This window comes from Vulpes lagopus, chromosome 2 (assembly GCF_018345385.1).
Source record: "Vulpes lagopus strain Blue_001 chromosome 2, ASM1834538v1, whole genome shotgun sequence".
NCBI classification, from domain to species: Eukaryota; Metazoa; Chordata; class Mammalia; order Carnivora; family Canidae; genus Vulpes; species Vulpes lagopus.
Genome location: NC_054825.1, coordinates 23,930,478 through 23,952,658, shown reverse-complemented (window position 1 = coordinate 23,952,658; position 22,181 = coordinate 23,930,478). Strand labels below are relative to the sequence as shown.

Genomic DNA, 22,181 nt, shown 5'->3' with positions numbered 1-22,181 from the left:
GGGATCCCTGGGTGGCGCAGCGGTTTAGCACCTGCCTTTGGCCCAGGGCACGATCCTGGAGACCCGGGATCCAGTCCCATGCCGGGCTCCCTGCATGGGGCCTGCTTCTCCCTCTGCCTGTGTCTCTGCCTCTCTCTCTCTCTCTCTCTCTCTCTCTCTGTGACTATCATAAATAAATAAAAATTAAAAAAAATCACTTTGTTTATCCTAACATCTATCATTTGCAACCCAGTTTCATAAAGAGAGTGCATTGATGCCATGTGCCCCCTGCTGCCTGTTTTCTACGCCTTCCTTCCCTCAGTAGAGGTGTCAGATACTGAACTCTGCTCTAATGTAGTAATGGCCTTGGGGCCAGGGAGAAGTATAGAGATTTATGGTGTGGAAGATTGGGTTTTGAGTTCTTAGGTCTGTTTTTCATAGATTTTTCTATTTTCTTGCTGTCTGGGTATCAGCTGTTGATTCTCACTGTTTTAAATTCTACTTTTTCTTTCTAACTTGCCACTTCTTACCTCTTGAAGACTGGAAAACCAGAAAGCCCCTCTTAGAAGGATATTTAAAACAAGAGTAAATAGACTGTAAGAGCTTGCCAAGAGAGTGGATTATGTGATCTCTTCAGTATGAATGTTTTAATGTCTGTGTTGCCTCTTTTAGCTGACTTTTGGGGTCATCTTCTGACCTGGATATCTCACATAAGAGATGGCTGCCTGGGCTTTAGGTGTGTGAGGTCGGAGGCCCACAACAATTTGTTGTTTGTCAGGATTCTCAGCCATCCTTCTTTTGGCTCTTGGCCATAGACCCTTAAGGTTTCCCACCCTGATCACTGGGAGAATTTGGTTCTTGTCAGACAAGATTTCAAATGTTTGTCACCAGACATTCCTTGTTTCGTGGGCAGGTGGGAGGAAGGGCAGACAGCCTCAAACTCAGAGGACAACAGTGCCCTGAAGCAAACAGCCAGAGTGGAGGCTAAACCACTCTCCCCAGAGGACAGAACAGGGTAGGGAATAGAGCAGTCCCAGCAGGAGGGCGGAGTGGGACAAAGTGCCAGAAGGAATCAGGTGTGGCAAGATGGGAGGGTCAGTGGTGGGAGAAGAAGGAAGATGGTGAGGAAGAGGGAACTTAAGTGCCGTGTGGTGGAAAGAGGTGAGGACAGAGGTTTAGACCTATATCGCTGTGGACTCTAGACTCCTTTATGGTTTTTTTGTGAGAGTCCCTGACTCCCTGACACCGTACCAGGACTCATGAGTTGTGAGCATTACAGGTGACTGCTGAATCTGCCAGGCTCAGTGGCCAGACACCGTGGGTCCTCTCTTGAGAAAGTGGCTTTCTGAGTAACAATCATCCCTGAATGCTTTCCCACTTTGTCATCTGCTGTCCCTGTGGTCACTGAGCTTCTGTGTCTCCTTCCTTCCCCAGGTCGGTGGCTGGACTGGATAAGGAGGCAGACCTGGTGCACATGGAGGTGCGGACTGCAGACGGATGTGAGTGCTGACACGCCAGCCTAGGCCAGAGGAGATCTGCCTGCAGGTCTCTCTCCGCCCCCAATTTGCATTTTAATGGCTTGAGAAGATGAAAAGCCCTGAGCTCCATTACTGCTATATTCATCCTATTTCCCAGAGTAGGGGGAGAGGCCTCTGGTCCCAGGGGAGATGTTTCATGGAAATAAACCCTCAGTAATGAATTTTCTGGGGATGTGAGTTAATGTGATGAATTTTGAGGCTCCTGTTAGTAATTTCCTGGCATCTTCAGTGTAATTCGAATAGGGATGGCTATAGCTCATCACGGTATTTTGCATTCACAGGGTGAGTTGCAGGGGCTGCCAGCTTTAAAAATGAACCCTTCTTATAGTCAAGCTTACCAAAAAAGCAATTTTTTTTTCAAAACTGTTTATTCATTCATTCCATAAATATGTCGGAATGGACCCTGTGTGCCAGCCATTGCTTTAGGCCCTGCAGATATAGTGGTGAGCAACCCTATATTGTTCTACAAACAAGCAGTAGAATCCCAGGATCTTGAACATGTGATCCCTTTGTACATTGTGCACCTGCATACATCTTGCATGGAATTTGACTGATGATGTATCATTTTGCACCATTTTAAGCATTTTTTTCCCAAGAGTTGATCATATTACTATAATTATGGCTGTTCTCTACTCAAAAAAATCAGCTTAAAATCAACTTAAAATATATGAAATATGTGAAAATATGTGATCAATATGAAATAGATAAAAATGTAATCAGCATCAATCAACAATAGAGCCAAATAATCTATGGAAACTGTAGTGATGGGGGAATGCAGAAGAACAGGTGCCTGATTATGAGTTGGGGTCTTGGATTCTGCTACCCACCAACCATAGGGTCTGGGGAAAAGTCCTCTGATCTCTGTGCTAAATCCCTGCATTGTCTGAGAATACTTATCCATCCTTGCCCTGCCCACCTCATAGAGTTATAGGCTGACCAAGTGGAGAGGGATGTTATAGAAATTCTACAATATACAAATGTAAAGAGGTTCAGTTTTAACCTGGCTGTGAGTGTTGGAGTATCTTTCCAAATACATTAACTAAAACTGCATGTGCTTTGTCCAAGAGAAACCTACTGTTTTTGATACCAAACACAGGTACATGCCAGAAACATGCATTTTGGAGAATATTTCATTTGCTTTGTTTTTATTTTGTAAAAGGGTTAGAAGATAGCCAGCAACTGTTGTTATATGCCTGGCTGCTGAATACTCAATTTTTGTCTCTCTTTCTTTTTCTGTGTTATAATTTCTGTTATTTGATCCTTAAATGTAAGTCTCTGAAGCAGGCAAGGAGGTGGGATGGTCCACACTCTTAAAAAAAAAAAAAGTTTTTTTAACAAGAAGAGCTATTTAAGATTTAGAAAAATAGGGGCACCTGGGTGGCTCAGTTGGTTGCATGTCTCACTCTTGGTCTTGGCTCAGGTTGTGATCTCAGGGTCGTGATATCAAGCCTCTTCCCTCAGTGGGAGTGTGCTTGAGATTCTCTCTCTCCCTCTCCCTCTGCCCCTCCCACTCACTCATGTTCTTTCTCTCTCTTTAAAATAAATAAATAAATCTTAAAAAAAAGATTTAGGAAAATAATACCACATATTCAAATTCACTGATCATGGGTAGTGAAGCTTGGGTTCAAAATTATATTATCTGACTCTTACTGCTGAGAAAGAAACTGGGGGAAGAGTGAGATGTAGGGATGTGAAGGAGCAAGCAGAGCAGCAGTAGGAGAGCAGATAGAAGCTCTAAGATGACCACAGACCAGTTTTTGGTACAATTCTTGCCTTGGCATTATTTCCCATGTGAACCTTTTCATGCCTTAGATGTGATCTATGCTGGTTGTAGTATTTTAGAGTTGATAAAACCTTGTAGGACTGCCTGACTTCCTACCTAGTGTAGGAATCTCTTCCTGAAAATTTCTGACAGTGTCTCCTCAGTTCCCCTGACTTCAGGCTTAATTAGACACATCCTTTTCTACTGCTGGACAGCTCCTATGTTTTGTTTTATTAAGGTAATTTCTTACATTAAGCTTAAACCTATTTTCTGAAAGCTTAAAAATTCTGATCCAAATTTGGATAAGGCCTGTGGTGCAGGACTGCTGCAAAATTTTATGAGATTAAAAATGTAAAACATATAGCATAGTTTCTGGCCCATTATCAAGAATCAAAGAAAGAACTATAATAGGGATAAATGTCATGTGCCACACTTAGGTTAAAATATAGTGTATGTGTGTGTGTGTGTGTGTATATATATATATATATATATATATATATATACATTTATGTATATATATATGTATATATATATAATGTTCGCTTTCCTCAATTTTTTAAAATCAATTTTTCAATAGTTAATCTTCTTTAAACTTAGTGAGTTGGGTCTAACCCATGTTTATTTAGAAGATGCATATAACATGGCTGCATTAACCTGGAAATGTTGTATTTTACAGATCCTAATGAAATGCATGATACTTTTTTTTGTGCTATGTAGTGAGAACTTTCTTACTTATAAATCACACATACACACCCATCTTCATCCTCTAATCATCACAAAAAGACACAGGATGTATTTTATTTCCTTTTTTCTGATGTAGTAGTCTGAACTAAAATTTGCCCAAATTCGTGCAGCTAGCTAGTAACAGAATAAAGACTAAAGCACAATATTCTTAATACACTAGAAGTAGAAGGGAGCGTCCAACAAAAGATGTCTACAAAAGACCTACAATTAACATCATATTTAATGATGAGTTACTGAATGCTTTCCTTATAAGGGTTCTAAAGAAGGAAAAGAAGTTTATTGACTCTTACCAACATATTCAACATCATGCCCGAAGTCCTAGCCTATGCAATAAAGGAAGAAAAATGAAATGCAAATGTACTTCATACAGATTGCAAAGGAAAAAATAAAACTATTATTATCCTCATTGACACAATTTTCTATGTAGAATATCCCAAGAAATCTACAAAAATAAAAAGCTCCTAGAACTAATAAGTAGGCACAAATTCAGTGGAGAAAGGATGCTATTTTTAACAAAAGGTGTTGGAAAAAATTGGGCAGCCGTATGGGGAAAAAGTGAAATTCAATCTATGATTTGCAACTATACAAATTTAATTCAAAAATGGATCATATTCCTACATGTAAAATGTAAAATTATAAGACATATAGAGAAATGTAGAAGAAAATCTCCATGACCATAAGTTGGCGCCCAGAGAAAAATTGACAAAATAAAGAATTGATAAATAGACTTCACCAAAATTAAAAGCATTTGCTCTGCTGAAGGCACAATGAAGACACAAGGAGAGCATATTTGCAAATTGTATATATTGTATATTTGCAAATATATATATATATATTTTTTTTTAATAATAAATTTATTTTTTATTGGTGCTCAATTTGCCAACATACAGAATAACACCCAGTGCTCATCCCGTCAAGTGCCCCCCTCAGTGCCGGTCACCCATTCACCCCCACCCCCTGCCCTCCTCCCCTTCCACCACCCCTAGTTCATTTCCCAGAGTTAGGGGTCTTCATGTTCTGTCTCCCTTTCTGATATTTCCTACCCATTTCTTCTCCCTTCCCTTCTATTCCCTTTCACTATTATTTATATTCCCCAAATGAATGAGAACATATAATGTTTGTCCTTCTCTGATTGACTCATTTCACTCAGCATAATACCCTCCAGTTCCATCCACGTTGAAGCAAATGGTGGGTATTTGTCATTTATAATGGCTGAGGAATATTCCATTGTATACATAAACCACATCTTCTTTATCCATTCATCTTTCGCATATTGTATATTTAACAAAGGACTTATGGCCACAGCATATAAGGGACTTTCAAAACAGCAATAAGAAACATCCCAATTAAAAAAAAAATAGGCAAAAATTTAAATAGACCACTTGCCAAAGTAGACGTAAAAATGACAAATAAGCACATATGATGCTCAACATCATTAGATATTAGGAAAATGCAAATTAAAACCATAATAAGATACCAATGCATACCTATCAGAATTGCTAAAATATATAATACTGGTAATACCAAGTACTGGCAAGGATGCAAAGCTATTGAGACTCTCATATATTCCTGGTGGGGATATAAAATAGTACAATCACTCCGGAAAAACATTTTGGCAATTTCTCATAAAGTTACATACGCCTTATGATTCAGCTATCTTTCTCCTTCATATTTACCCTAGAGAAATATTATATTCACACAAAAACCTGTACACAAATGTCTGTAGCAGGTTTATTAATAATCATCCAAAACTGGAAATAACCTAAATATCCTTGAATGGATGGATAAACAAGCTATGCTACATCTGTAAGAGAACATAGATGAATTTCAGAGGCATTATAATTAGTGAAATATGTTAGTCTCAAAAGGTTAGATACTATATGGTTCCATTTATATGATCTCATGGAAAAGACAAAACTATAACAATAGAGAAATAGATCAGTGGTTTCCAGGGTGGGGAAAATATTTCACAGGAAAGCAGCATGATGGAATTTTTCAGAGTGATGTAAATATTTGACTACCTGACTATGGTGGGGGTCGCATAAATCCATATATCTATTAACACTTTAGAACTATAAGCCAAAAAATTGCTGTGTATTAATTGAAAGAAGTTCGTGTTGAAAAATAATACTAATACTAATACTATATTAGTATTATATATATATATATATTTTTTTTTTAAATGGTGCCTAGCTGGCTTAGTTGGAAGAGCATGCAACTCTTGATCTTAGGGTCATGAGTTCAAACTCCACATTGGATATAGAGATTACTTAAATAAATAAATATTTTAAAAATTATATTGATATAACTTATTGTGAGGGAAAACTAGAATACACAGTTCTTGGCTTCTAGTTCTTATCTTTCCTGATTAATTACTTAACTTCTTGATCCACTTATTTCTTCTTTTATTCAACCAGCATTTATTTAAAATCTTCATATTCTTGTCACTGAGGGGACATAGAGGTGAATGTGGTATTATCTTCACCTCAGGGAAGTTGTAGACTAGTTGGGGAAACAGATAAGGATTTGAGAAATTCTAGCACAATCTGACAGGAACATTCATAGACTTGAAAATATGTTGAGTTACAAATGGGAGTATGGCTAATAGTCTCAGAAAGTTGGGGGGAACTTCTCAGAAAGACAAAACTGTTAAATCTGGCACTTCAAAAATTAGAAAGTATTTATCAGAACATTCTGGATAGAGAGGAGAACCTCACATGTGCCTAGTGTTCACCCATGAAGAGTGGTTTGATTATGGTCCATGGCTGTCAAAGATAGAGGGACAAAAGGCCAGTAAAGGTATGCTGGGGAGTTCTTGTGAAGGAATGGTTAGGTAGCTCCCTGAGCCGTGATCCACATTGGACACCACGCATCAAAGGCCATTTTTACCTTTATAATGGAAAGTTACAATTGTGATTTCCCCAGCTGTGACCTTAGGTAAGGATTGTACTAGACAATAACACTTGGTTGTTTCAAGTTCCTTTTTCTCTGCCTCTTCTGTTTATGTTTCATGTTTAAGCTATAAGCAGCTGGTAGATGAAAAGCTAGCACCCATTCCAGCTTATTTAGACCACAACACTGAGCACTTCTCCTGATACTGCTATGTCTCCATCTCTGGAGCACAAGGCAGCTTTGCTATGTTTCCCTAAGTCCCTCATCCTGCCCCACTTGGCTCCTGACTCACGAGATAGAGAAGGGGGCTGGTTTGTGTTTGACCTCCTTAATTGGGACAGGGAAGAGGAACAGAGGGTGGCATCTGTGATGAGACCAGTGACATCCTGCACCCTGTATTCCCTAAGGGAGAGTGCATTGGTCAGAGACGCTTATTAGTCACTTGCAGCTCTGTGTCCTGATCTTTTCTTGCCTGGTCACTCTGTGCTTGCTGAGGTATCTTGTACTTTCTAACTGCCAAGGCAGGGAGATGGGCCTCAGCAGAGTGCTGGAAGGAGCACACTCTCCAAGCCCTGGCAGAGGGTTAGGCAGTCCTGGAGTGGGGGTAGGCACCAGAATCACTACCATCCCTCCAGCTCTGTCTCTTTGGGGGCCATATTTGCAACTTATGTTTACCCTTTTGAGGAGCAGGGAGAAATGGTCTTATTTTATTTTCTTAAGATTTTATTTATTTATTTGAGGGAGAGAGAAAGTGAGAGAGCATGAGTGGAGAGGGAGGGAGGAGGGAGAAGGAGAAGCAGACTCCCTACTGAGCAGGGAGCCTGTTACAGGCTCAATCCTAGGACCCCAGGATCATGACCTGAGCCAAAGGCAGACAATTAACTGACTGAGCCACCCAGGCACCCGAGAAATGGTCTTTCAGATATTTATAGGCAAACAAACTGGGAAAGTAGAAACCTAGATCTTAATTCCAGTTTTTTTTTTCACTGAGAGGCTGTGTTTCCAGGAAGCAACTAAAATTCCTGAGGTTGCTGTCCCCTCATTGTAAAATGAAACAGAATTAATAATTTACTCATTTTTCTTACTAATTCTTTTAGAGGATATTTTCTGAGCATCTACTGGATGCTAATCATGACATGGATTTCTAGAGATATAAAGAGGGAATAAAACATGGTTTCTGCCCCCAAAGTCTGTATTCTAAAAGGGAATAGGCAGATGAATGACCCGCAGTTCCTGAATAGCTGATAGCCTTGTCGTAGTTATACACAAGACATATTAGGAACTCAGAAGAGATTACTTCTTTATATTTGGTATATTTGAAGCCAGTTGAAACTTAGATTTTCTAGCCCTTTTGTTTTGTGATTCATATGTTTAAAAGGAAAATAATTCTCTGAGAATCTTACAAGAACTAGTAGAGCTTAGATAATTGTCACTTTTCCTTCCTCTGACTTTCCTTTGTTATTCTACCATTTTTTTTTTCCATGTTGGAGAGCCTGTTCCTTCATCAACCTATTTCAGGCCATTTACCCCAGGTTCTGGATCTGCCAATTACTGTTTTGCAAATTACCCTCAAAGGTGCTTTGAGCAGTAAAATTCCATTCTCTGTTTCTTTCCACAGCAGCATAGTTCCTATGGCCATTTCTCTCAACTTCTAGCATTCATGATCCTCTGGCAACCTGTTCCCTGATTCCTGGGATCCACCCCAGAGGTTTTGGGTTAGATGGTCTGCTCTAAGGAGTCTATGTTTTGCTAAGCACGCTCCCGACATGATTCTCATCCAGGTAGCCCACTCACAAACACTGCTTTAGGGATCCCTGACCTCAGATGGTGCTGGGATTACAGCACAACATAGTTATATCCTCATAAGTATGAAGAAAGAGCCTTGGTGTTGAAGTCTGGAATTACCCTGCTGTGAAAAATGCAGAGACTGGGCTATCACAGGGCTGGAACAGTGAAAACATATAAGGAGGGCAAACACATCTTTGTTTGCCACCTTTCTTTCCCTTTGCTTCTCAAGACAAAAATCACAATAAATCATAGCTCATTATAAGTGTTTTCCAAGTCAAGATAACTTCCATGTGTCTAAAACCATGTTATATGTTGAGATGAGAGGGAGAGGTTCATAAGTAGTAGAAAAAAATGGTTTGAAACCCATAAGGATGTTCTGAGAATAGAAACAAGATATGGTTATGAAACAACAATTAAATGTTACTCTGTGTAGTCCCCAGAGCAAGACAGGGATGTGGGCATTCATACAAATAGCAATGTAGAAATGTGTGTTTCCTATTTATTCACTCTCTCACATTCAATCCACTGAAATGGAGCACATTTAGAGGACAGTGGTTCTCAAAACATAGCATTAGTTATAATCACTGGGAGAATACACACACATACACACAACACGGGGAGGGTGGTCCTGGACATTGGTCCCACATATAGAGGACAGTGGTTCTCAAAACCTAGCATTAGTTATAATCACTGGGAGAATACACACACATACACACAACACGGGGAGGGTGGTCCTGGACATTGGTCCTTTATAAAATTGTCCTAGTGGTTCTAAAATGCAAGCAGGGCTGAAAACCACTTCACCAGATCTGAGCTTGTACCAAATGTAGCATGCATATGAACCATCTGGAGAGCTTGTTAAAACACACATTCCATATACTGATAAGCTCCCAGGTGATGGCTGGTCTGTGGACCCCACTCTGATCAGAACTGCACTGTGCGAAGTTGTGAGGGATATACAGTTAAATAGGACACAACTAGGACTGAGAAGCACACAGGAGAGGGGAGCACAGATAGATACACAGATTGTTACTGTGATATAATGTGCTGAAAGCCACTGATTTCTGATCTCATGAAGAAAGTGCTACAGGAACCCAAAGGTAGGATATCCCAACAGCCAAGGAGACTGAGGGCCACACAAAAGAGGCTGTGGTTAAGTTTCATCTTGGGAGATGAGTTGGATTTTCATTTTTTAATAAAAATTTTTATTTAAATTCAATTAGCCAACATATAGTGCATCATGAGTTTCAGACGTAGTGTTCAATAATTCATCAGTTGGGTATAACACTCAGTGCTCATCACATCTTGTGCAAGATGAGTTGGATTTCCCCAGGAGGATGGTAGAAAGAGGGATGGAGACTTGTGCTGGCCAGTGTGGCAGCCACCTTATCACAAGGGGTTCCTGAGTACTTGAAATGTGCTGTCCAGATTGAGGTGTGGCATGTGTGCAAAATACATACCAGGTTTCAAAGACATGCTATGAATTAAAGGATGGAAAATAGCTCATTGATAATTTTTATATTGATTCTATGTGAAATCATTATATTTTGGATATTTGGGGTTAATAAACTATGTTACAATTAATTTCACTTTTCTATTGACTTTTTAGTAAAGGTTATTTGCAGCTCACATTGTATGTCCGTTGGACAGCGCTACTCTAGACTAGAGGGACTGCAGGTGAGCAGCACAGAGGGTGGCTTTTCTGTACCATATGTGACATCAGCCATCCTTTCTCTCAATCTGGCTCCCAGACACCAGATATAACCCAGTAAAACTAGTCTCTGTTCTTGTTTTGATGTAGGAGTCTTCACTCTAGCCCAGTCTTAGTCCTTCTTTTTGGAAGTCAGACTTCCAGATTAAGCTGAAGCCACTGAATTAGCTGTTGGCCTGGCAGGGCTTCATCAAGGCAAAGCCAGCTAGTTTGGTTAACAACAGTGTGAAACCAATTTCTGCCACGCAGTTCTGGATTCAAATGACTTTGTCTCCCATTGTCTTCTGGAAATCATTTTTCTTAGAATGTCCCCTGTGAATTCTCCCTACCATTACCCCCTTTCTGACACACTCTTAACCAACTGAGCTACCTAGGCGCTCATTGGGGTACTCTTTTTTAAAAAAGATTTTATTTATTTATTCATGAGAAACACAGAAAGAGAGAGGCAGAGACATAGGCAAAGGGAGAAGCAGGCTCCATGCAGGGAGCCCAATGTGGGACTCGACCCCAGGACTCCAGGATCATGCCCTAAGCCAAAGACCGACACACTCAACCATTGAGCCACCCAGGCTCTCCCTGGGTACTCTTAATTGTTCACTGAACTGAGACCTGACTCGCTGTAAATTTTACTCCACAGTAACACCTTTGTTAGCATCCTCCATCCAAAAGAATTGGGTGTCAATAGAAAGAGCATCATCTTGGTGCCATAGGGTTGGGTTGAAGAATTAACTCAGTCACCTAGAAGCTATTAGACCTTGGAGAACTTTCTCTTTTTTTAAGATTTTGTTTATTTATTCATGAGAGACACAGAGAGAGAGGCAGAAACATAGGCAGAGGGAGAAGCAAGCTCCCTACAGGAAGCCCCATGTGAGATTTGATCTCCCAATCCTGGGATCACACCCTGAGCCGAAGGCAGACACTCAACTGCTGAGCCACCCAGGTGTCCCCCTTGGAGAATTTTCTTAACCTTTCTGTGATCCTTTATCTTCCAGTGCTTTATATACTTGAAAAAAAATAACAAATATAAGAAACATTTTTATTAGTTATTAGTTTTTTCATCAATGGGCTAATAGGTGTTATTGTAGAGTAAGATTCACAGTGAGTTAGATCTCAGTTCAGTGAACAATTAAGAGTACCTCAAGGGGCGCTTGAGTAGCTCAGTTGGTTAATTGTCTGATTCTTCATTTGATCTCAGGGTTGTGAGATCAAGCCCTGCATTGGACTCAGCACTCAGTGTGGAGTCTGCTAGAGATTCTCTTTGTCCCTCTGTTCCTCCCTTTTCTTGTGCTCTATAAATAAATAAGTAAGCAAGTAAGTAAATAAAATCTTTAAAAAAAGAGTATCCCAGAATGGCAAGGGCTACTGTATGAAGTAATAAGTTTCTCTTCATTAGAAATTTTCAAGCATAAACTATCTGAACATATCATAGTGACGTTGTAATAAGTGAACCTGGATATAGGCAGAAAGTTTTTGACATCTAGGCACCCTTGAAATTTCTAGAATCAAAACCTGTAGCACATATGCCACAATTTCTTGTCCCGGTGCCATCATTACCTGTCATTAATCAATCACTGCACTTTCTCACTGAGCCAAGATAAAGTCCAGCATTTCTTAATAGACTCCAGGGAGTCATAAGTAATCAAATGGGCTTGGCACACAAGGCAAAACTATTAATACTACTGCCTAAACTTTGGGTTCTAGACACACAGAATATTGACTCTTAAAGAGCCTTGGATTATTGACTAGTTCAGTAATCTTAAATTGTCTAACTCCAAGCTCTAGCAGTGTTCTAAGAATTCAGAGGCCAAGATGGGGATGGAGTGTGGAGTTAAGTCAGCAGGATTGCAGAACTCTTGACATCCATTCAACTAGAGCAGATACACTAAAATACACTTTCTGTATTGAGAATATAGAATTATCTTTAATAAAAGGTTTCAGGGTTTTCTTTTTTTTTAAGTTGAAATAGAAAAATTGAATCACTTTCAAAAAAGCACTAAAATGTGTAACAATTTTCCCAATGTCACATAGATAACCAGGGACAATGACTGAACAAGAACATGGGTTCCGGTCTAATTCTCAGACTGACTTTTCTTCCATGGTTCAAATACATAATGGTTGGGATAGTTGGTTCTGGTGTCAATATGCCTGCATATCAATCCCAGCTCTGTCATTTCCTGGAAGCTGTGAAACTCAGGCAAATCACTTGTTGTGCCTCAGTTTCCTCATCTATGAAATGTGGATGATAATAATTTTAACTCCTTATTGGATTGTTGCCAGAATTAAATCAGTTAATATATGTAGCTCCTGCAATACTGGAAGACAGAGTGCACATTCAAAAATGTTACTTCTTATTGTTTTCATCATCATCATCATTGTTGTCCTCATTGTCATCATACTCATCATCATTGTCATCATTGTCATTGTCATCATCATTATTGTCTCACTGTCATCATTCTAGCATCATTGTCACTGTCATCATTGTCATGTCATTATTGTCATCATTGTCATATCTGTGATCATCATTGTCATTATTGTCATCACTGCTATTATCATCATCATTGTCATTGTCATCACCATTATCATTGTCATTATCATCATTGTCCTCATCACTCTCATCATCATCCTCATCATCATCTAGTCATCATTATCATCATTGTCATCATCACTATTATCATCTATTCATCATTGTCATTATCACTATCATCATCACCTAGTCATCATATTCAGTCAGGGTCAGTTTATTTGGCAATTGGAGTGAAAGGAGTCTTGAATGCACTATCAGGAGTCCTAAGATACTCAAGATCACTGTGACTTGTAAATATCTATAACTACCAGATTCCCCCTGTGCCTTAAGAAAGCAGGAGACACTAGAATTCTCCTTTGGGCAATTAGAAGTTTCACAAAAACTCTACATCCATAAGCTTAATAGGCAGGAATGGAAGCTAACTTTTTAAATTATTTGATTTGGTTTTGGTACCTACTAGGTCTCGAGAGCTATATAGGCATTTGCAGCAGTGTGATGTCCTGCACACAGGTTAGCCCCACTCCTAAATCAAGGAAAAGGAGGCTTATGGAAGCTAAATAACTTTTCAAAGTTTCCTGGAATCTGCTGGTTTTTACTTATTTGTATCACAGAGTTAATATTATTATTCAAAATAAATAACTCCTGGGTATTTCTCTAAGAGAAGACCTAAGAAGATGATTTGCTTTTTGTTCACAATTTTAATGTACTTTTCCAAATTTTGACAACATATGTATTACCCAAAGGGATAGGAGTTGAGTGAATTATGGAAAGTTTCTTTCTCTGAGGTGGCAAGAGGCCAGATGGCTAGGATAGTTTGAATATTTAGTACTCTCAAAGGCAAACCTTTACAAGTCACAATATCATTCAACATAACAAAAAAATTTATGTTTTTAATGTAACTCAATTAACCAGCATTTATTGGGGCTTTGTAAAGTTAGCTTGGGAGGCAAACAAAAATGACTAAGACTTTATTCCTGTTTCTAAGGAGGTGACACTTGGAAAAGTTTGACAGAGAAAGAAATACTGGATGTAGATGAATGAGAAGCTTGCCTTGCTGGATGGGTGAAGTTAGAGGCTGCCTCCCTAGGCCCTACAGAACTCCTGGCAAAAATATAGTTCCTTAGGAAGAAAAGAAGGCTAAGGATGCCACATTATCTCCTTCGTTCTCTCTGTGCATATTCCCCAGGTCTCAGATCTTCCTTTGTCCAGTGCAGAACCCAAGGCAACGTTCACTTGTGAATATCCCATGTCCCTCACTGGTCTTGGATTCTTCTGAGAATGTTCTCTGCTTGCTGAACTTCAGGGAGTGCCTGATACCCACAGTATCACTGTATACCTTGACCCAATACAAAAATGAATGAATCAGTTAAAGACCACCCCTTCTCTCTGTGCGAGACCTTTGGCCCAACATCTGCTATGTGGGAAGGCATCAAGGCTGGGTGCCCTAGGGAGACGCCCTTCGCTAAGGGGTCTGCTAGTGCTAGAGCTAATTCAAACAGGGCTAGATATTTTGAAAGTTACTGAGTAGATCCTTCTATTCACACTGCGGGGCACAAAGCCTTTGACTTTTGGCTTTTCTAAGTGGAGCAGTGAGTACACCAGCTCTTCAAAATGCATTAGGAAGACGTTTGACATTTAGAAATACATTCATCATCAGGGTAATGATTGACTCTCAACCACAGGGGAAATCACTCTCTAATTTTCTTACAGAGATATCCAAATGAGTTCTTCACTCAATCTGGTCTTTCTAGTTTTTCATTTGAGAACGTTTCAAAGGAAAATATAGAAAATAAAAGTTTGTGAATATGGATTAATCAAACTTAATCCATTAACGTGATTATACAGTGCCTTACATGAGCTTTGCCTATATAAAAGATCATTGTAGTTTTCACTCCCTTTCTAGGAATTCCCTTCTCATGGACTACTCCATCTTGGTTAAATACAGAAGTTGCCACCTCCATTAGGTCCTCCTTGGTTATTCCAGCTCAAACATATTTTGTTTTCTGTTTTTTGTCTGCACATCCAAAGCACTTCAATAAATTAAACAGTGATATAGATTTGGAATATGACTTTACTAGTAGGACCTGTAGTATGGTGCCTTAATTCTCCATAGTCAAATAGAACATTAGTTTTATTATTTGAAGGTATGAGAGATACTGAGTGTTAAATTTCCTTCTCTTTTCAACAAAGAGGTAACATATAACAACAAAGAGGTAACATATACTAATCTTTTAAAATGTATCTAACAATGTGTTAAAGCATTTTTTCATACATAATCTTATTTAATCCTGATCACAGTCCTTGGAGGAAAATGCTAACTCATGAACATTTCACAGATGAAGAGCTGTGCTCCTTAGTTAAGGGTGATCAGCAAGTGGTGGGTTCAGGACTTGAACTCAGCCCATTCTAGCTTCAGAGGCCTTGCTCTTAAACACTATGTTATACTCAAGAGCCAGACCTCTGCCATTTTATCAGACATCTGGTATTATTAAAGGAAAATAAAAGGACCACAGGTGTTAGAAGCCTCGTTTGGGATTCAAGTTAAATGACAAATGTCTTTCAGTTTCATCTTCGAATCTCCGTGACTGTATTTGGCCTCATTTCAGGATAATGTCCAAAGCCCAAATTTGAGAGCTTTCAGAAATGTGAGTTCCTTGGTGTCCTCTGCTCACCTTTGACACCTAGAGTCCTTTGTTACCCTCAAGCACTTCCATCTGGTGGCCAGGTCTGCCTGGTAATTTACTCCCCCCATCTCCCCCATTCTGGGTTGTCAGCAGGCAGTGGGTGTCATAGTACTTACTATCATGTCACTATGTTTTAAACAATTTAAAAGAATTGAGACTTCTAATGTCTGAGTCCAGCTAAAGACTACAAGGCCCCTGAATTTTAAGTGGATTTGAAAAATTCATTTTAGAGCTGCTTTCCTGTTAAATTGGACCTTTCATTCCATGCTGGGCAGTTGCAAGCAGGGGGAGAGCCAAAAAGTAGGATGAGTTTGGCAGAATAGCTCACCTGCTGTGGGCCAAAGTTTAGGTAGGTTTTGATTTTGTTTGGGGTGGCCTTAAATACACTTGATTCTTTTTTTTTCAAAGTGTCCAAATGTGAGAGTGAATAGTAAATAGACAGGGGAAAATGAGCCTGTGTGGGGGGACAAACAGATGTCCTCCTGTGTGTACCTTTGATTAGCTGTATAAGGAGTTTTCTGAGACACTGGCTGGCAATAAGGAAGCAGGTTGTCTTGTCAACACTTGTGTTTCTTTATATGTATTTACTACAGCTTTTCCCTGGGTTTTAGTGCCTTATTCTAGGAGAAAATTACTAAGGCTTTGTGGATCCAAGAGTATTCCTGGTGGGCAGGCCACATGCTGCACGGCACAGCCTGGGCTCCTTGCCTTCCCTTGCCCTCTCAGCCAGCAGTGGAAAGCCAGCCCACTCTTGGCTTTCTCTGCAAGCAGAGACAAAGGGAGGAAGGCACAGGCGGGCCCTACTTACAGAATGGTGAACAAGCTGGTCTTGCTTATGGGTCAGGAAAGAGTGGGAAGAGGGTTTATGTCTTCTCTGGAGAGGTAGGTGGGAACCAAGTTACAGAATAGAGATGGGAAATGAGTGGCTCCTGGGGCTTGTTTGGTTGTAGACTTGTTTTGTTTGGCTTTACAGTGTTTGACCTGCACCCTCTTTTAAATTTAAAATAGCCATCATTTTAAAAATGATTGCATTTATTTGAGAGAGAGGACGAGCACACACACACAGGCGGGGGAGGAGCAGAGGGAGAGGGACAAGTAGACTCCCTGCTGGGCATGACTGCAGATGGAGGGCTCCATCCCATGACCCTGAGATCAGAACCTGAGCTGAAATCAAGAGTTGGATGCTTAACCGACTGAGCCACCGCAGGCCCCTAGCCATCAATTTTTTTAAAAATCAGACAATTTCACACCTAAAAAAGTAGGGACAGTTAGATTGATTACAAAACACCAAATCTCTTATTCCTACACATCAAGCTGGACAGTGAGCAGCTTCTCCTTGAAGAGACCTGCATCAGCCATTTTGCTGTAGTCCCCACCACTCCACAGTGATCCCCGACCCCGAGGCCATGTGCCAGCTGCCATTTGCCATACTCAGTTCATTTTACCCCTACACATCATCTGTCTTGCTCCTTAGGCATTTGATTTTATTAAGCTTCTTGTAAAAAGCCTTCTGTTCTACAGGAGGATGTCTGGGCTTTGTCCCAGGGCACTCAGAACTGTTTGGAAGCCAGGAGAGAGAAGCTCAGATTTCAGTGGTAGAGATGACTCTGGCTCCTTGCCTTGGGCCTGTCCAGTTTTGGGTCCATCCCACACATTCAGGCCAGTGGTGAGGTAGATGCAACAAGCCACACAGATGGGCAGCACTTGTCCCACGCTGGTGGCAGGGCTTGTGGAGAGAAGGGGAGAGACTCTGGAAGCGCTTCAGGAGCAGCATTATCAGGGCTAAGAACTGGCTGGGTTATTTGGCACCTGGAGGCAAGAAAACCGGAAGGGGGCACTTGAGTGGCTCAGTGGTTGAGCATCTGCCTTCGGCTCAGGTCGTGATCCCAGGGTCCTGGGATCAAGTCCTGCATCAGGTTCCCCATGAGGACCCTGCTTCTCCCTCTGCCTGTGTCTCTGCTTCTCTCTGTGTGTCTCTCATGAATAAACAAATAAAATCTTAAAAAAGTAAAAAGAGTGAAGAGGCTTGTGCTTGTGGGCAGATGATATAAATGCTGACGGAGAGAAGGATGTTGGTGTTTGACATGCTCTAAGTAAGAATGCCAACAAAAATAGACTTTGTTCAGCTATGGATGCTCAGGAAGCAGGAATATAGCACATAATGAATTCATTTCTTACCCAACTATGTTTCTTTATTAAATGAACATAATGTTTATAAATAAATGTGTGAAATAGCTAGCCACAGATAATGTGAGTCACCTCCTAGGCAGCAGGTCCTCTTGAATATAAGATCTGTCTCACTCACTGCTGTCTCCCTAGTACCTGAGCAATTCCCAGTATGTTTTGTGTGCACAAGACTCATTGAAACCATTGGTAAATTAATTAATTAAGGAAAAACAGGAATAATTTTAAGTACTTGTGTTTTAAACTCAATTGTTATAAATTTTTGCTTAGTTAAGACTTTTGCCTTTATCTCCACTGCCTGTGAGCTCCTCTGCTGGAGCCCATGACATCTATGCACACCTGGGCGCACATTCCAGGGAACAGTCCCATTAGATACATGTCATAATGTATGTGGTTTTGGGTGATAACAAAGACTCCTCTGCTTTTAATATCAAAATAATTCCTAACTTTTCATTTTGGCCGCTTACACTTTTTAAATACTGTTCAGTTAAAACCATTTTGAAAGCCAGTGTGCACACAGATTTCTTTACAGAGACTTACCTGTACTTTTTGCTTAAGGAGCAAATAACTGAGTGGATTGTCTTTCTTGGATGACCCTCAGGTCAGCATCAAAGTGCATTTTATAGTCAAAGATTTTCCCATTCAGCTACAGCTTCTGCCATCATGTTCCTGGGTAGCTTGAGGGGCTGTTCACCTACTGAGATCTTCAGAAGATTTGACAAGTAATGATACAAGTTTTATAGATTTTATACAAGTAATAGGTGAATACATTCTTATGGCAAAAATAATAAAGATGTATATTATATAAAAAGCAAAGATCCCACTTTAACACTTTCCCCTCCAGTCCATTCTTTTCCCCTGCAAGTAATCATAGCTAATTTGTATGGGTTCCTTTACGCACAAGGGTGCCTGGGTGGCTCAGTTGGTTAAGCATCCAACTCTTGATTTCAGTTCAGGTTATGATCTCGGGACTGTGAGATCAAGCCCTGCATCGGGCTCCCTACTCAGCATGGAATCTGTTTGAGATTCTCTCTCTCTCTGCCCCTCCCCCTGTTCATGCTCTCTTTCTCCAAAATACATAAATAAATAAATAAATAAATAAATAAATAAATAAATAAATAAATATTTTTAAAAACTTTTTTTTTTTTCTGTGTACAGTGGCACAAACCTATACATTTATAAAGACAATGCTTTTCGGGACATGAAATGTATCCTACTATTATACTGGCAAATACTTTGTCAAAGGTTATTTGAAAAGGAACAGAAATCTTAGAGAAATCATGTAATGTGTCTGTATCTACTTAGTTCTTTTAATTGCAACTAGCACTCTGTAATATGGGCACCTTGGTTTATTGAAATATTCAGGGACATTTAGCCTTTTTCTGATTTTTCACTACTATGAACAATGCCACAATGAGCATCTTTGCCCTTGACTCTTTGGGAGAATATTTGAGTATTTCTCTAGAAGACATTGCTTGCATTAGAATAGCTGATGTAAGATATGCGCATTTAAAATTCTGGTAGATATTTCCGATTTGTTCTTCCAGAAAGCTACACCAGTTTACCCCTTTGACATAGGATGTAAGATTAACTCTTTCCTCACTCCCTTGCCTCATCTAGATATTGCCTTTAAAAAAAAATATTACAAGTTTTGTGAACACGAATGAAATCTCATTGTTTTAAACTGCATCATTGGTTTCCTATGAGGCAGAGCCTTGGATGCTGATGAGAGCTTTGTGAACATTTCCCCATGTGTTTAAGTGTTGCTCTCCCATTTCAGATGCTCACTACCTCACCTGCAGGATCCAAGAATGCGCCGAGACCACTCGGAGTGGGCCTTTTGCCCGCTCCATTGACATCAGTTCCCTGGTTGTTCAGGATGAATATATCTTCATTCAGGTGAGTCCAGAAAATGCAGTCAGTGGTTGAGAGGGGAGGCTTAGGTGAAGTTGGGAAAATGAAGGCGGCCTTCCCACAGTTGTGAAGATGTGGAGCTGGGGTATGGGCTCTCCTTTGCTTTGGCGATCTGTTCTCTGTGGGGGGACGAGACGTCTGGTGAAAGGTGAAGGTGTTATGGGTCACTGTCATGTACAGGGATCTTTAGTGGCCCCCTGAACCCTCAGTTGGGTTGCTGTCTTATTATACCAAAGGGGTATTAAAATGACCAGTATTGGGCTAGGGTTTAGAGGTTACTTAGAACCACATCTCCAGTGGGATCTGACTTTAAGTAATTTATCTTATATAATTAAGATATAATTATATTAAACTTATAATTTAAGTTCCTTTCCATTTCTGTCCAAAGTCTAACATGGGAATGAGAATCCCCAAGAAATGAGGCAGGTCTAGGATTTTCCTTCTAAAAAAAAATCTGTAACTCACTAAATTTTGGCCTCCCTTTTCAGTGCTGACTACTCCCTGATATATCCCAAGTCCAAAATCCTATGCTCCCAAGAACTCTGAGTCACAGAGAAAACTAGGTGTGACTTATTTATAGATAGGCAAGGGAAGCCTTGTATTAGGTGTTGAGTTTCACTGGAAGGAGATGCTAAGAAGAGTAAAAATGAGGAAAAACAAAAGGTGATATTCCATCAAGTGACTTAGTGTGTGTGTGTGTGTGTGTGTGTGTGTGTGTGTGTGAGAGAGAGAGAGAGAGAGAGAGAGAGAGAGAAATCGAACTTGACCTTTGGCAGCAGCCTTCATTTCCCCCACTCTGCCTTCCACCCTTCTGTTGTCAGTTCCTTTGCACACTGTTTCCTAGAGGACCCTTGATCTTTGGAATCTCCTAGAGTTTGCTCAGACCTAAGCTCCAGAATTACTTTCTCTGCCCCACTCCCAGTGTTTCAGTCCAGATCAGCCTCACTTCCCCTGTGTTGGGTGTGCCTCACTTCCTCTGAAGGAAGGGCAAGGGCAGCTGCAAGGGCATCTGTTTTTGTCTGCCTCTCCTCTAGTGCATGGACTATTAGGAATCATTATTTAAATCTTAGTGGATTTGTTTTCTTTCTAACTTGCACTTTATACCCTCTTAGGATAGGGACAATATTTTATACACACATTTTACTTCTCATTCTTGGCCCTGACAAGAAGCCTTTGCAAATCCAGGGTGCTCAGTGACTACTTGTTGTATTGATAGATTGTAGATGGAGGAGTTACTACCTTTTAAAAATTAGTTGTGTAGACTTTTGAGGTCTTGAGCTAGCCACTTAAAAAACCAGCTTGAAAAAGGAAGGGAAAGAAAAGTCCTTGCGGCTTGAGAAAAATCCGTGTTTCTTAGTTTAAGTAAAAGCCAGAATCTCAGAATTTTTTTTTTTTCTCCTAAATCTTGGGAGTCAAAACTGTGGAAGGAGCCTCAGTGTCCATCAAAAGATGAATGGATAAAGAAGTTGTAGTTTATGTATACAATGGAATATTAATCAGCCATTAGAAATCACAAATACCCACCATTTGCTTCAACGTGGATGGAACTGGAGGGTATTATGCTGAGTGAAGTAAGTCAATCGCAGAAGGACAAACATTATATGGTCTCATTCACTTGGGAAATATAAATAATAGTGAAAGGGAACGGAAGGGAAGGGAGAAGAAATGGGTAGGAAATATCAGAAAGGGAGACAGAACATGAAGACTCCTAACTCTGGGAAATGAACTAAGGGTGGTGGAAGGGGAGGAGGGCGGAGGGTGGGGGTAAATGGGTGACGGGCACTGAGGGGGGCACTTGACAGGATGAGCACTGGGTGTTATTCTGTATGTTGGCAAATTGAACACCAATAAAAAATAAATTTATTATTAAAAAAAATCTTGGGAGGTCATCGGCACTATTATTTCCTTATTCATGAGTAATTATTGAACATGTGCATGCAAAATAAACAGTATTAGGTACAATTCTTGGGTTTTCTCTAGCTTTGGCCCTTGGCCTGCTTCTCTCTGTCCCTGGCACTCACTGTCTGGGAGATCCTATGGTCTTAAGTACCATCTCCATGTTCTTTTTTATTTATTTGAGAGGAGCAGAGTAGAGAGGCAGATGGAGAGGAAGAGACAGACTTCCCACTGAGCAGGGAGCCCAATGGGGCTCGATCCCGGACCCAAGATCATAACTGGAGCCAAAGGCAGACCCTTAACTGACTGAGCCACCCGGACAGCCCCCTCGCCATGTTCTAATGACTCTCAAGTCAGGGAGTTGTGACCTCTGCCCTGTACTACAGCTCTTTATGTCTAATAGTCATCTTGATATCTCTACTTGGATGTTCCACAGCTAAAATAAAATCAGCATGTCCTCCTTGAATCTGACACACTGGTGGCACTACCCTCTACCAGATTTAGTGAATCCAAGCCCCTGCAATGATCACCCTTAGTTATTTCTCAAATGTTTCCTTTCATTCCA

General features: G+C 40.3%; 1 protein-coding gene across 1 annotated transcript in view; it reads left to right on the top strand.

The window, feature by feature from the left end:
* Positions 1–22,181, top strand: part of SORCS3 (sortilin related VPS10 domain containing receptor 3) — a 587,544-nt gene that overhangs the window by 422,817 nt on the left and 142,546 nt on the right. Inside the window, exons 6-7 of the mRNA XM_041738191.1 lie at positions 1,414–1,478; positions 19,587–19,705. Of these exons, the coding sequence (XP_041594125.1) occupies positions 1,414–1,478; positions 19,587–19,705 (184 nt within the window). The remainder of the gene's footprint in view (positions 1–1,413; positions 1,479–19,586; positions 19,706–22,181) is intronic.